This window comes from Melopsittacus undulatus, chromosome 7 (assembly GCF_012275295.1).
Source record: "Melopsittacus undulatus isolate bMelUnd1 chromosome 7, bMelUnd1.mat.Z, whole genome shotgun sequence".
NCBI lineage: Eukaryota > Metazoa > Chordata > Aves > Psittaciformes > Psittaculidae > Melopsittacus > Melopsittacus undulatus.
In genome coordinates this window covers 39,735,520-39,751,408 of record NC_047533.1, presented here as the reverse complement: position 1 = coordinate 39,751,408, position 15,889 = coordinate 39,735,520, and the positions used below count along the sequence as shown (strand labels likewise).

At 42.4% G+C, this 15,889-nt stretch overlaps 1 protein-coding gene across 1 annotated transcript; it reads right to left on the bottom strand.

The window, feature by feature from the left end:
* Nucleotides 1–331: 331 nt before the first annotated feature.
* HPF1 (histone PARylation factor 1) lies at nt 332–8,856 on the bottom strand. Its single transcript, XM_034065014.1, has 8 exons — nt 8,765–8,856; nt 7,159–7,318; nt 5,703–5,889; nt 5,124–5,222; nt 4,007–4,157; nt 3,224–3,311; nt 2,445–2,617; nt 332–570 (listed from the first exon to the last, which is right to left on the bottom strand). The coding sequence occupies exons 1-8, from the start codon at nt 8,819–8,821 to the stop codon at nt 439–441; spliced, it is 1,047 nt and encodes a 348-aa protein (XP_033920905.1). The 5' UTR covers nt 8,822–8,856; the 3' UTR covers nt 332–438.
* Nucleotides 8,857–15,889: the final 7,033 nt, after the last annotated feature.

Below are 15,889 nucleotides of genomic sequence, written 5' to 3'. Positions count from 1 at the left end.
CCGTGTCTCTAAGGAAACGAAACAGCAGTGGCAAGCCCGTTCCGTGCCCCCTAACGGCCAGCAGCGCGCACAGCACAGGCGGCACTCCCTCCACCACCGCTCTTCCGGACCCGAGGGCAGGGTTGCTGCAGAGCGGGCACCCAGGGCGAGCCCAGCGCTGGCTGGAAGCCTCTGGTCCCAGTGCTTTGGAGCGTCCCCGCTCCCAGGCGGGTACTCCAGCGCTGCTCTGCAGCATGCTCCTTCCCCGCTACTGCCCTCCGCGCATGCGCAGGGTGCGCCACCACCATCCCCTTACCCCGCGGGGCTCACAGCAGCACAGGGAGCAGCCGCGTGCCTTAGGAAAGCTTTACTGACCGCAGTACAAAAGAGCAAGGACGGACACACATACACACGGACAGGGACACAGAACACAGCCGCCCAGGGGAGCGGGCGCACGGCTCAGGGCGCCAGCTGGTCCAGCGGCTCCTCCCGCCGGTTGGCCAAGTGTGACTGAATGATCTCGGCAAACAGGCTCCTCTGCAGCAGTGTGTAGGCCAGCGGCAGCAGCTGCCCCACCGTCTTGTGGAAGTACTGCGGGAGACAGGGAAAACAAGAGCGGCCGGCGGTCAGCGGCTCTGCCCTCACAGCCACCGCGCCTGCAGGCTGGGCCTGGGGCAAGCTGCACTCTTCAGCTGCAAAACGAGCACTCAGAGCACGTACACGTTACATCAGTAACCACCACAGCAAGGTCAAGCTGGGTTACCTCAACGGCTGCAAGGGAGAGATGGACATACATTTTCAGCAGCACACAAGATGACATCATTAAGGCCCACAGATGCCCAGCTTCTGGCTAAAGCCACACATCCTGTCACACTCCACAGCTCAAGGGAGTGAGGACGGTACCTACAGGAGCCATTTAAGTGTTCCCAGTGAACAAGAGTATTTAGAATGCGATAGTTACTGTACTTGTAACCATTATTATCTCCCATCTGAGGGGGAAGAGGTTCTTTCCTATGTCTTGCACTGCAGCTACAGTGTGGGTGTTCCTTCTGGCTCTGTAAGCAAGGGAACAGCCAGGGTCCAGCCAGAACAAGGAAGCTCAAGGTATCTACAGACAGGCCAAAACACTGAGACCAAGCCCTGTTGCAAGCTGTATGTGAAGCCACTGTTTTTTCTTTCTGTTTACTAAACTAGAAAATGAAGGAAGGTTTCTCTTTTTAGGAAAGGTACTAAAGTACAGCTTTTTGTTTCAAACTGCTGCCTAAGATAGATCTCAGGACATGTCACAGCACTGTGCAGACTTAATTTGTCATGGCAGGAGTTGGCCAGTGGTTAATCTCATGTGCCTAGAAGCACAAAGCATCAAAGAGAGGTTTGTCTTCATATACTCAGCCAGCTGAAATAACTGTTGTCTTCACTGCCCCTTCAGATGTACAAAGGAATTAAGCAGCTGAAGCAGCAAATTGCTGAAGGGTCCAAAATAAGCAGGGTATCAGAGGAAAACAAAACATATTCTTGGATGCTGCAGGGCAAGAAGCCTAAGAAACAGATCAGTAATTTAACTTACTTGTGTGGAAAGATCAGAGAATTTTCCTTTGTTTCAGAGCCCAAGTATTTAAACTGGTGTTTAGGACAGCTTTTTTTTGGGCCTACATTTAGCACTCTGAGGTTTTCACCTTTCCACATGACACTTTGGAGCAGCCCTTAGCCAATCATTATTATACTAAAAGCAGCTCTTCTTCATGGGTTTTTATATGACCAGTCATTCTTCTACAGTGATGCTGAATCTTCTTTGTACATTATTTCCTAGCTATGGATTTATTACAGGCATGACCCTCTTCATCAGGGCAGTGGCTAATCACACAAAAAGCATTAAGTACAATTTTTACATGTGACCACGCTCTGGTAAGTTCATCAGCTTATTTATGACATTTGTTGCCAACAGGGCCAGAACAAGACACACACTGGGAGGTCTCTTACACAGCCATATGCAACTCTCCCTGGAGCCAAGTAGCTAGCTGAGGTTCAGATTTCTCCAGCTGGGGCTACTACAAACATCAGTCTGTTTCCTGACCTAGCTGAATACAGCACTTGTGCCTACACAAGCAGTTGGGGACAGGAGGCTTGTTATTCAAGGTCTCTGGGACAGACATTCTTCACTTTTAGGTCTTGAATGAGAATTCATTGTCTTACATCAAATCACAACAGTTAAATGCTGTTTAAATGCTTGTGAATTGCAAGATTGTGCTTTCATACAAGCAATTTTAAATTTAACGTGGCATGATCTCCTAAGTGTGACTTTTTAAATAGTCTTCACAAATTAAGTGTATTCTTGTAGACTTCCATGATTGTTAAGGACAATCATGCAACAGAGTTGGGAATCAAGATCTACAACACAAAACAACTCCCAGTCCATGCACAAAACACCAGGTAATTTTGTGACATAAGATTGCTGTGGTACTCACATGTGATCCATAGCAGAACAGGTCTATACCCAGTTCATAGCCCATCCCATAGTCACATTCATCATTGGCAAACTGAACAAAGGTCAGCATTTCCTGAATGGGTGCAAAGGCCTTCAGCCTCTCATCATCAGTAGAAGCATCAACAATGGCCTTACAAATTCTCCTCAGATTAGCTGCAAAACACAAAAGCAGAAATATTTAAATGTTTAAAGAAAGAAATTTCTTTCTTTATATAATTCTGCACAGAGTTATTTTGTGGGAAAAACATACTTGTGTGTCATACTTATATGACATCCAATTGGGCACACCCTGAGCTTTCTCCCTTTCCTTTGCTGCTCACTCTTGCCCTATGCCCACCCGTCCCAGTTTCTCATAACAGAGACAAGCTTTTGTGTGGTGAACTTGTGTGAAGGAACTGATTCTGGTTAGAACACTAGGAGAAGAGGGAGGATGAGAAACACATCTATAAATCCCTGAACACAGATCAAGTTTTTTGGATCTACTTCCTGCATGGCTGTGCCAATACAAAAGAGAAAGGCATCTAAACTACTCCCATCAGGAATTATTGTTTTAGATTTAGCATGGTTCATTGATTGCCATCTGAGTCATTAAAAAAAAGGTATGTACCTGAACTCAAAGTATTAAAGATTTCTGCTTTTTACTCCAATCACTCATATTCTTTCCAGGAGGAAATATGAATGCAGTTTGGTTTTTGCATAGTAGCTTTAAGACTAAGGCTTGTTCAGTAAAGCAAAGAATACAATAACCAAGATATTTACCATTTGTTTCAGGAAGTTCTCTGTATCCAACATCATTTTTGTCTACAGGAACAACTAGGCCTGCTCCGTGAAATGCTTTGGTCACCACCTAAAGAGACAGGAAATGGGATACAGTGCTCCAAGTTAAAAATGTGACATAAAACTTCTCACCTTACTAAACAGCATTAACACTTGACTGCTGGTGGTCAAAACTAAACATAGTGTTCAGGCTAAATTAATTTCATGTCCTGGAATTCCTTAATTTGTATGAAAGTCACTTTTGAGTACTGAAGTTTAAAAGAACTGGAAACTCCATTTCAGTCAGATCCTGAAGTCTAGGAATCCTTGTAGTCACCTGTGTAGTACCATACTATAGTGGCTTCATCACTTCCTAATATAATTATTTCTGACAGGTATGCAAAAACCTCTGTTATCCATATCATCCTTAATGGTTCTGCTTCCAACAGATCCAACCCAACTGTTTACAAGAACATTCACTTCAAAGCAGTTTTCTCCATGCTCCCCATTTGTTACAGGCTTTTTTACTATATCCCTGGCTTCTGTTTTAATGGAAATGCCAAGCTACGGTTTACAAGAACAAAGCGTTTTGATTTAATCCTACTATTTGGAACACACTTGTATTGATCTCCCTTTTCCCAAAGTTTGAAAGTGCTTATTAGCCGTGGAAATTCCTAAACAAAGCACCCCTACTGACTAGAAGGAATTAAATAAAAAAAGAAACAAGCAAGTAAATTAAGAAGTGTAACAGAACTTATTCTCTCCAGTGGATCAGGAAAGTCATACTTTCTTATCTCTCTGTTTCATCTTCACCGTTTTTTGTTCCAGAGAATAACCCAGGTCTTTTGCTCTCCTTGTTAGTTTTTCATCTATGTCTTTCAAAATAGCAGTTTTCTTTTTATCAGTCACTTCCTTAAGTTTCTTTGACAAAAATAATCTGCAAACAGAAGAAACAAGTTTTACAAGAGCTTAACAGAAAACAAACATATAGCCTTCTAATCACTAAACCTCCAAATCTTATAATGAAGATCAGCAGTCATGGGTTTATTTATACACACAGACTTGGGAATGCAAGCCTCTTAACAACAGGAAATTAAACAAGTTTGTCACAGATGTTACTTTGGCATTTCCCACCTTTTTTCCATTACAGTACAATTCATGGAATCTGCAGGTGCTGAAGATTCTCCTGAACTCAATGGCTGTTCATCTTACTATCTTAAGAATTCAGTTTGCTGCTTCAGTTTTGCCATCCAAGTGACACACAAATACATATTCAGAGGTTCACAGCGGTGCTTTCAAAACAAATGTCCTCATTTAACTCCGCTATACACATAGGTTCTTTTGCAGAAGCTATTCTTCAGTTACTGACATGTCTGTCCTTAGAAAGCTTTCCAATTTTTTTACTGACAGCTGATGAAATCTCTTGTTTACATTCATGATGCAGGACCATGTAAACCTTCATGAATCATACCAAATTACATGCCCACATAAATGTTACCCTGCCCCAGGTCAGAAATGGTACTTCTTGTAGCGACATTTTTACATATTTTTATGTAGGCTACAAGATATTCGTTTAGTACAATAGCCAGGTTTCCTTCACCACTGCTTGAGATGCCCTTTCTACTTATGAAATATGTTAACATACCTGGTGGGCGTTATTTTCCTATAGAGCATATCCTTGCCAATATATGTAAAGATATTAACACATTTGTAAAAACAAAACAGGGTCTAGAAGCCTATTAGTGCTTTTGAGAGTACCTTAGAACTTGCTAGCATGAGCAGAAGAGTGAGGATTTCTTGAGAAAGAAACATATGTAATAAGTTAGCTGCATTATTCATGTGTCCCAATTAATAGGTTCTCTTTCACTCTACCCTTTACAAAAAAAAAAAAAAAAAACCTTACTTGACTGCAGCAAAGACATTATCACCAACTTGTGAAATCACACAGCTCTTCTTAGCTTCATTTGCACCAACCCACACTGGAAGCTCATCTGGAACATCCCTATTTATGAAAAAAACCCCACATAAATAGTCAAGCTGTGTCCACTTCTCGTATTTAAAAGTGGGATTAATTTGCCTCCTCACCATGCTGCCATCTCATTCAGAAACCTAACATCAAACACCCTTAGATCTAAAGCTCTAAAGCCTTACAGCAGGGCTTTGAAAGGAACTTGTATGAATACATGCAGAGAGAACACACATTCCCCTTATAAGGTTTGACTTTTACTTCCTAGGTATCATGGCAAGAGTTAAAGGTTAATGAGGGTTAGGGGCTAGTTCGATAGATATTTAAATCTAGTCTTCAACTCCAGTATTTGTGATCCTTTTTACTACATTATACCAACCCATGTTAATATCCTGCTACAGGAGAGAGAGATTGTTGCTTGGTCGTAGTGCAAAACTCTGAAATCTTGTCTTGTGCAAAAAAAAGAGAAGAAAAAGCTACACACAATTACAGTCCAGCAAAAGCATATATAAATACCTGAAATATCCCATGTGATACTGTGTTTTACTATCCGCAACAAGTATAGTCTGGAATTCCGGGGGATCATAGAAGAATCTCCAATGAAGATTGAAGTCCAGATTTGTTGATTTTGCCTTCTTGTGTTTTCCAGCAAGAATATCATACGGCCCAACCAGCCTAAGTCCAACACTTGACAAAAGTGCATCTGAAAAGCAAAGCATGAAGTGGTTCACTTTCTAGTGGGTGCATATCTAAACCTAAGTCATATGTCATGAAGGTATCAAAAGCTTCCAGAAATCCGAACAGTCAAATACTGTTTTGCAGACAAGGAAAGCTAAGACATGTTTCTACTCAGATAGTTTTAAGAGTTCAGTTATTACACTTCTCATAAATAGTGGTTAATGGCTCAGTGTCCAGATAGAGATTAGTGGCGAGTGGTGTCCCTCAGGGGTCTGTACTGAGATACTGACTTAGTATCTCATCAATGACAGAGACAGTGGGACTGACTGCACCTTCAGCAAGTTTGCTGATAACACCAAGCTGTGTGGTGCAGTGGACATGCTGGAGGGCAGGGATATTATGCAGAGACCTGGACAAACTCAAGAAGTGGGCCTATGTGAACTTCATCAGGTTCAACAAGGACAAGTCTTGCACTTGGGTCAGGGCAACCTTCAGTATCAATACAGGCTGGGTGTGAAACAGACAGAGCAGCCCTAAGGAGAAAGACTTGGGGGTGATGGTTGACAAAAAGCTCCACATGAGCTGATGGTGTGTGCTTGCAGTCCAGAAAGCCAACTGTGTGCTGGGCTGCACCAAAAAAAGTGTGACCAGCAGGTCAAAGGAAGTGATTCTGCCCCTCTACTTTGCTCTCATGAGACCCCATTTGAAGCACTGTGTACAGTTCTAGGGCCCCCAAACACAAGTGTAAGGTGGAGCTGCTCAAGTGAGTCCAGAGGAGGCCACAAGAATGCTCAGAGGGCTGGAGCACCTCTCCTATGAGAGCAGGCAGCGAGAGCTGGGCTTTTTCAACTTGCAGAAGAGAAGGCTCTGGGGAGACCTTAGAGCAGCCTGCTAGTATTTAAAGGAGGCCTACAAGAAATCTGAAGAAGGGCTTTTTACAAGTGCATGTGGTGACAGGACAAGTGAGAATGGCTTTAAGCTGAAAGAGGAGAGATACAGATTAGACATTAGGAAGTAGTTCTTTAAGAGTGGTGGGACACTAGAACATGTGGCTGCCCCATCCCTGGCAGTGTTCCAGGCCAGGCTGGATGGGGCTTGGAGCAATCTGGTCAAGTGGAAGGTGTCTCTGCCCATGGCAGGGGATTTGGAACTAGATGAGCTTTAAGGTCCCTTCCAACACAAACCAGTCTGTGATTCTGTGATTAGAAAGCATCTGAGCAGCTCTAGTTGGTCTGTCTTCAGGGTGGTTTTGAGAATGAAAGTCAGAAAATGGAAGAAATATTTCAAAACCCACCACTTGGTTTCTCAGGATCTAGCTCCTCACAAAACCTCCAAAACTGGTAGAAGTCTTCAGGCAGCGTAAGCCGATAGCATGTTTCCGCTTCTTGACGAAGACTGTCAGCGGTATCTGCCTGATTTGACCTTCTCTTCTTGGTATCTCCATTTTTTTCACACTGCAGTTTAAGAAACAGCAAACCTGAAGTTAATTTAGTTGCTTTTTGTCAGTTCTACCAAAGGATTTTACAAAGCTTCTGTATTAAAAAAGGAACAATGATTAAGAGCATTAAATCATGCTTGTTTCTTAAAAACATCTATGTACTGATTAGGACATCTATTTTGGATAGATTCCCTCAAAAGTGCATTATCTGGAGACATGCACTAAACACTGCCAACTGCTACTTTGATATTAATGGCCCAGTATAACCAACAGAAGAACTTTTATTAGTGATTTGGAGAAATATCCAGGAACTCGCCAAGAAAGTTTTATGCTGACAAGCAGGTATTCTTTATTGCAGTGTCGGGAGACACGGGGGAATCGCTCCTCCAAACATCAACCAGGCTGTGATTATACTGTCCTTAAACATACATATTGATTACATACATTACATCATACTTTTAGAGAATTCCTCCTGCATACACACTAAAATATGGTAGTGGGCTTTCCGACCCCTGGTGGTTATTTCTTTATCACTTTGTTTTAGTATCCTTGTCATATCAGTAATCACCAGGCAGTTCTGGCAAAGCTTATCTTAGAAATTTCCTTTGCTCTATAGTTGCTTACAAAGCCTAATGTTCTTGAAGTTACTTATTTACAACCCTATTCTTCAGTCAGCTCCATTCTTCTATTAGTTATTCCAGCAAAGGACTAAGCAATACCAAAGTTCCATCTAAGTTCTATATGATTTTGAAAGGACTGTTTCCAGTCACACAGCAACTTGCATCCAATTCCAAGCTGGAAGTAGGGATGCTATTTTGCCACATCTGGTTAAATGACACTACAAAAATATTCCAAGTCTGCACTACCTGAACTACTCAATTTAGCAACTGAGCTGGTGTAATCTACAGCATAGCCTCTTAAAAGTAGCTTAAGGTTTAACTTGTTTTAAAACAAGTGATGTAACATGAACAGGTTAGGAAATGATCTATCCAGGCACACACACCACTCCAGTGGTAAACTCAACCACTCATGCTACATAAGGCCCCAAGAACTGGTAGTCTCATTCTGTCCTTGGTTTAAAGAATACGATGAAGCAAGGTTTCTTTCCTCTTGCTAGGGCAGTACAATGAGGTACATTTCACCTCCGAAGCAGGCTGCCATCAGATAGGTAACTACACCAGCAGCACCCATTCCCTGCCGTAGACACCCTGCGCACTGAGGCTGTTGCTGTGTACAAGCACACCTGGGACGCCGCGGTGGCCCGGGTACAGAGGAGAGGCTCCCGCGTCAGAGAACGAAGGGCCCCGGGGCTTTCCTCGGACTGCGGGGCACACTACAACGAGGGGCAGAGGCACGGGCCCGACGCTCTCACATGCAGGCCTCGGAGCAAGCCCCCCTCCCCGGGGGCGCCTTAGGCTCGGCCCCCTCCGCACCCGCCCCGCGCTCGCCCGCTAACGGCCACCTGCTCTCCGGCCGGGCCCGCCGCTCCGCGCGGCCGCCGCTTCCCGACACCTGTCATGCTCCCGCCGCTTCCGAGGTCGTGCCCCGCGACTCCGCGCGTGCGCAGAGCGGTGAGGCGCGGGTGCGCGCCCCGCTAGGCCTCGCCCACCAGCTCGCGCGGCGGGCCGTTAACGGCAGCGGCCGCTGCTGAGGGGGCTGGGTCGACGGCGGGGCACAGCGCCTCCCTGCGCCCCGGGACACCTTGCTGCGAGGTGAATCAGCGCCGTTACAGCAGCAGTGCCGTGCTCTGTACCTGGGCATCAGCGCCTGCACGGAGCTGCGGGCAAGAGGAGGGTTAGTAGGGGGCACAGCGGTATCCCGTCGGCTGCTTTAACCCCGGGCCAGAGCGAGCACCACAGCGTCTGAGGGAGGAGTGAGGTGGGGACAGAAGGAACGCGGTTAGCTCTCGATGGTGCATCCGGCTGTGACGGGAGCTGGGTGCTAGAGATAAGCCCTGGGAGCTAAGAGCCGTGTGTCCTCAGTGATAGGCTGGGTCACTTCAGAGCTGCCCATGCACACTTTCAAGACTGGATTATTTTAATTTTTTTTTAACCCTAATTACATATACATGCAGATTCCCGTAGTACAAGTTAGGTTAGTATATTGGGGTGAGACACAGATAAAAAGTTACCTGAATCAGATGGAATCGTTAACTTCAGAATTAGAGGTACACAAAAGAGGGGAAGCGATACTAGTTTTCAGTACACAGGAAATGGAGAGGAAAAAAAACCCCAAAACAAAACAAAAATCAGGCTTCTCAGCCTCCTCCACTTCAGCATTTGACAGCTGCCAGGAATATAAAAATGTCATCGTGTAATTTCTGTTCCAGTGAGCAAATTGAGGCAGCAGTGTGTAATGCGCACCAAGTGGGACACATTCCTCAGTTTAGAAAAGCACATGATCATATTATGCAACATCCATTCAATTTAAGTATACTGCTGAAGTGCTTTGCATAGGAAAAGGCCTAGAACACCAATAGCGCAGGAGGCAGTGGGAAGCTGATTATATATAAACCTTCATTTTTTTGTTTCAGGAACTTGGATTGCAGTGGGTATGTTTAAAGAAGCATAAGCTACAGGAATTCTTTCTGGTATGCTGTGTGTGTTCCGCAAAGATGCATGTATGACATAAATTCAGTGGTTTTATCTTGCAATCCATTAAAGCTGTAACTATTTGCAGAGTAGACAATTAGCTTAGGCCTAGGAATAAGATGTAGTGCCTTTGAAAACCACTGCTGATATCAAGAGTTATATGGCCAACACAAAAGCTTGATAATTTTAAGGGCATCTATGACATTCACTATCAAGTATTAATACACAACATCACAGGAGACTTGATCCTGACTGATGACATTATTTCTTTTAAGTAGAAACAGGTAGGCACTTCATAGAAGCCATGGGTTGATACTGTGTGGGTGCAGGACAACCAGTGACAAAATGGGCTCCTTCAGCTGGAAGGACTGTTGCTTAAATCTACATATTAACCCGTTTGCTTACTGAAATTGTGCATGCAAAGGAATATTAAGATTCAAATCCAAACCTTAAGGGATGGATTATGTTTCATCACCTGAGGTTAAACAGAAATGAGGTACTAAAGCTCACTCAGAAACCCCAAGCCTAATTTTCTTCCTGAAAAGTGTGAGAAGTAGTGCCCTGAGGTTTCTTTGGGAAAATGCTTGCCAGTATTCGTCTCACTCCGTGATTTCTAGTACCTTAACTATAGTGGAGGCTAGACAAAATGGCACCAGAAGGAATGACATTTTCCTCAGCAGCTTGGTGAAAAGCATTCTAGAACAAAGGCATACCTGCCCCAGCCTCATCACAAGTAGTATTACATACCCAGGCTTAATTTACCCAAATTCCAGCCTCGTGCAGCAAATGGGTTCACCATTTGCAAATGCAGCAAATGGACACCAAACACACCAGTATTTCCCAGCTCAGTATTAAAGCTAAGAAATTCCAAGTTCTGTCACCCATTACTATTTCAGGATAAGTGTTTTCCCTATTGCAAGGTGAGGTTAATTCCATAATTAACCTATAGGCTTGCAGATGCTTATCATGCCCTTCTGTTCTCTCAGGGTTTACTGAAAGAAACCCTTTGCACAACCATTAGAAGTGACATGGGAAGGATAGCTCAAGCATGCCTTAGCCCAGAGTGTCAAGTGTGCGTTCCTGCTACATTAGTCTTCTGCTACAAAACAAGTAAATGAAATCAGCGTGACAGCTTCTCCCTGTATTTTAGGTCAGTAAGAAAACAGAACCTTTTTATAGGTGGAAGACTTTGAAAACTTAAGATCAACTTTCGTTTCTTAAAATAATTTGCGTTACACCTTTGAAAGACAAGTATAGAAGCATGAAATAAACTTGTAGTGGCCCCATTTTAAGTATGCTGATGTCTCACAAGGCAAAGGTATGCTGGCAAAATGCAAGTGAACTAGAAGAATACTTGTGTTGGTTTATTCTTAATATTGGTGTCCAGGCTCAACAGCCAAATGTGAAGTGCCTTTACAACTTCACAGAAGATAGCTCCTGCGAGTTTATTGATCAGTTGATTAGCGTTTTTTGTTTTGTTTTTGTGTTCTCCACACAAGCTATTAAAGTCCGAGAGCCTGCAGTGTGGTGATACTCCAGGAGAGAAAGACACAAGATCTAGGAGGGGAAGACACTAAAACCTCTATAACTGAGGAACTCAGTCTCTCACACTTCCCAGGCAGGTACCCCAGCCACTAGATTACTGGTTAAGAGTAGCAGTGTTTTGCCATATTTAAGACAAAAAGGGCTTTTAAAAATATTATATGTATGTGTATATACTGTAACTTATATTTTTTTCACACAGGTATCTTCCAACCAACTTTGGAATGAGTACTTCGAGAGAAATAGGTAATAAAATGGTCAGTTTGCCTCATCCTATCCAGACGGGCTTGAAATATGAGGCAGTTAACTTGATTCCATTAATATCATGATGGTGGTTATGTTCAGAAAACTAATTTTGTATGTTTAAGGTTAGATGTATTTAGTGCCAGGTAGTAGCTGAAAAGACATTTTCAGTTCAGCAGGTTTGAGGTTAAGTACACAGATTAGGTTTTTAACCCTTTCATTTACTCTTCAGTTAAGTCCATCCTCATCAGTTCACTGAAATTTGGAAACAGACTGTGGGGTGCCACTATACAAGTCCTTAGAAGAGAAACTAAGATTCTGAATTACTAGTCTGCGTGCTATATTAATTTTTTCTGTGTGAAAAATTAACTCCACTTGTCTGCATTTACCTCCAAATAATTCGTTCTCACTTTTCAAGGACTAGATTTGAAAAGCATATATAATTTGATATCAGTAAGCATACTGTCATTCATTCTATTAACAACCTGTAAGGCTGTAACGTGGAAGACTTTCTATGACGAAAGGTAAGCAACTGAAGCAGAGTTTACAATACAGTAGTTTAAAGCCTCCTCCTTCCAACCAGTAAACATAGCCTCCTATGCCTGTACCATCAGACTTCTGAATCAGGATAAAAGGAGATTTTCTCAAGAGATTAATCTGCCAAGTAGCTTTATTAAGCTTTAAATCTGTCCATATGATTAGTCCTACAAAGAAAAATTACCTTTTTTTTTTCTTTTTAATTTACAACTTCATAGTAACAGATTTTGTGAGAAACCACAGATCTGGAATCTGTTGTCTTGAAATGAAGCTTTTCAGACCTGCTTTCTCAACTGCTACGGTAGATACATATTGTGTACACATTTAATTTGCCCCCTGAGGTCACCAAAACCTTAGTGCGTCAGTTTCCAAGATTGTGGCTTAATATCCAGTTACCAAAGTATACCCCATACTATGACAGAGTCTCAGTTCTTAATTTCAGAGTTTTATAGCTATTAATTATTGTGAAGAAAGCCTTTGTGACTTAAAAGCCCAAGTGAAAGCTTTATCGGCTAGTAGATACCAAAGAGAAGGAAGAAAGACTTGCAAGGTTGTTGAAATCCAGTTCCCCACTGCCATTCACTGACTGTGATGCTCATAGCCTTCCTTCAGAGTTGACTGTTTGCCTCCCACCCCTTACAAAGTTCAGATTTGTTTTTCTCACATGTGGAAAAACATCAGAAATAAACTGAGCTATGCAATCCAGATATTCCAGAGATTTATGTTTAAGGACAGAGATCTCTGCGAGATACTTGCTAATGCAAAGTAGACTTTACTGTATGATGGGGTGCAGTCGGTTCTGTTTTTCCCTACCGTGCTGCATATGCAACTGGAAGTTCTGTAAATATATAAATTCTACTTTCTGTTCCAGCTCATTTTTTGCCAAAGACGATGATACTGCATTTTTCTTGCCACAAGAGGGAGCCATTTAAATTCTTGTCGTTAAAAAGGCAGTTGATGAACGAAGGCAAACCAAATAGTATCTAAATACATGATTGTACACATTTATGTTCTTTTACACCATTCGGTATAACCCCTTTAAAAGCAGACAGCTTGTTTCTGAACACCAGATAATTGAATCTTACTCTAAGTAATCCCAGCATGTGTAGTTGTGGTTTTGTATGTGTCAGCTGTTATGCTGGTGTTGTACAGAATATAGTTTGGCGCAAATGCAGCGAAATTATGCTGTTTTAAAACAGCTTTAACACTGCACTGTAAGTGACGATCTGATTCTTAGCTAGTTGCTTTAAAAAATTTCCAGCAGTCTTCTCAGGTTAAGCCTTAAATAATACTCAAATCACACAAAGCTTCTGTTCCTTGGGTTATTAGTCTCTGTAGGGCAGCTATGTGTTTTCAGGTTCAGAGGAGGACACATCCTCCCTTCCACCAAAATAAGGATGAGTGGAAGCTGTGGACACATTCAGTGTCGAAGACAAGATTTGCCTCCAGGAAGGTTGGGAGTGAGTAGTGCTGCAGCAGACCGCAAAGACACACAGTACCTCTGCTGAGTCACCACCTCATTGCTGCCTGTGCTGACAGGATGTCCTGGATCCCCGCCAGCTCCCCTTGCAATTATGCAGGGTAGGCTATATACATCAGAATGAATGAAAGAAGAAAGTACAGTAGGAGGTGGTGGAGAAAAAGCAATGTCACGGGGGAAAAAACCCAAAAAACTCATCAGGATACTGCAGAACATATTTCCTGAGAAATCCTGGAGGCTCCAAGTTGCTTTCACTTGAATGTTTAAAACAAAATGAGTGAAGATACACAGCAGTCTTGCTGTGAAAGCACTTGTACTTAGTTATGTGTATTAGTATAGAGATTAATATTATTTTGGCATCAATTCAGTGAGCCTTGCAATAACTGTTCTTGACAAGAATGCAAACTCACAGCTTGGTACTGCTGTAATCCAGCATTTTGAACCACTGTTTAGATCTGGCAGCTAGCAATAGACTACTAATTTAAGGTGGCAATAGTACTTTACTGAAAGCCAAGCTTACTTCTTTCTGCTCCATTTTGATTATAGGGAAGCTATCCTGCTCACGTAAATTAGGGCTTGGAACACAGAATATCTGTGCTATTCTCCATTTAAATTACTTGTTAGTCCTGCAGTTGTACAGAACTGTGATTTATGTAGAACCATTTGCTGAACTGGGATTTATGTAGGACCATTTGCTGTACCTACCAGTTACATTAGCCATAAACATATAATACTGCAAGTTGCCTAGCTTACTTAGAAACACAACTGTTTATGTTCAAAGGAGCAGTGAGGCACAGTTCAGCTGAATGTATTATCCCAGGAAGTTAGTCTTCCTGTAAGGATCTGCTCCTCTAAAGTGCTGCTAGTGTGAACATGTCTCCAAAAGTGTTTCCCTGAACAAAAGCAGAACCTTTGAGTTAGTAGGTCTAATCCAGTTTTACTTCTGGTAGGATAGTTTTTTGAGTCAGGTAATCTAGGTACAAGATTAATTTTTCTAGTTGTGTTTTTTGGTCATTTATGGGCATCATGCTTCTTCTAATCTGTCATTTTTAACCTTAAAACCTTCCCTGCGTATGTACAAAATACAGCATACAGACAAAGAAGATAAAAGCATGTACAGTCAAGTGGGTGCCACTGGAAGCAATAGGTGAAAAAAATAAAAATCTTTGGTCCAATACAGAAAAATAAAAGCAGTATAACAGCAATATTTTGTTCTAGCATATAGAACAATTCACATTCTGCTGTCACCATATGTTAGGGTGACAGTACAAATAATGAAACAATATGCATTCACCAAGTGTTGACTGATGACAGTAACATTTCATATAGTATATATGCCTTGGTTTCCTCCTCCAACAGACAGTGGGGTGAGAGGGTGGAAAACAGTGGCTCTGAGTCATTTCAGCTTAGGCTACAGCAAGTCAGGAGGCAAGCAACTCAGCTTGATTCGTTCTCTCTTTTTTCCTCAGGGTCTTAAGTTGTGCAAGTTGATTATATTCCTGTTATCTGGTCTTCAGAAACAGAGACTTGCTGGCTATAACTGACTGACTGGCAAGACTCCTTTAGGAACAGGGTAAATCCATTTTTGTATTTTAACTTCCTGAGAGGAAGTAGTTTACATTTGCAGATAAACCATTCTCAGATAGTAACTTCTGTAGTCATTACTGTTGTGAGAGTCCCCAAATCTGAGTGTTTGGTATATGGTTTAAGTGAAAAATCCAATTATATTTAGGAGCTTCTGTAAGTTTCTTACAGAAAGAAGGTTTCATATCTTTTTGTGTTTTTCTGGGCACCCTAGCAAGCGCAAAGTATTTAAAGGAACAAATGCTGGGGTTAGCATACTTTATTGCTGCCTCTAGGATTTATAACACTGACTTCGGGCTTGTGCTCATATTTAAGGCTTTTCCCTCATATATCTACTTGGTTGTTTCCACTCCATATGGCTTCTAGTACAGTAGGTTTCTGATGTTGACTTCTAGCTAGTAGCACAACCTGGTGTATTCTCACTATGCCATTCTCAGCTAGCAGCTTCAGTGCCTAGAGCTGTGTTGCATTAGCACAGTCTGTTCCCAAATAAGTTAGCTTTCTGTCTATAAGCATGACTAATTCAGGTGCAGCGCTGTGCTGACACAGCTCTAGCATTTCTGGTTCTGTACACGGCACAGGTAGCACTGGCAATATATTCAACTCAGTT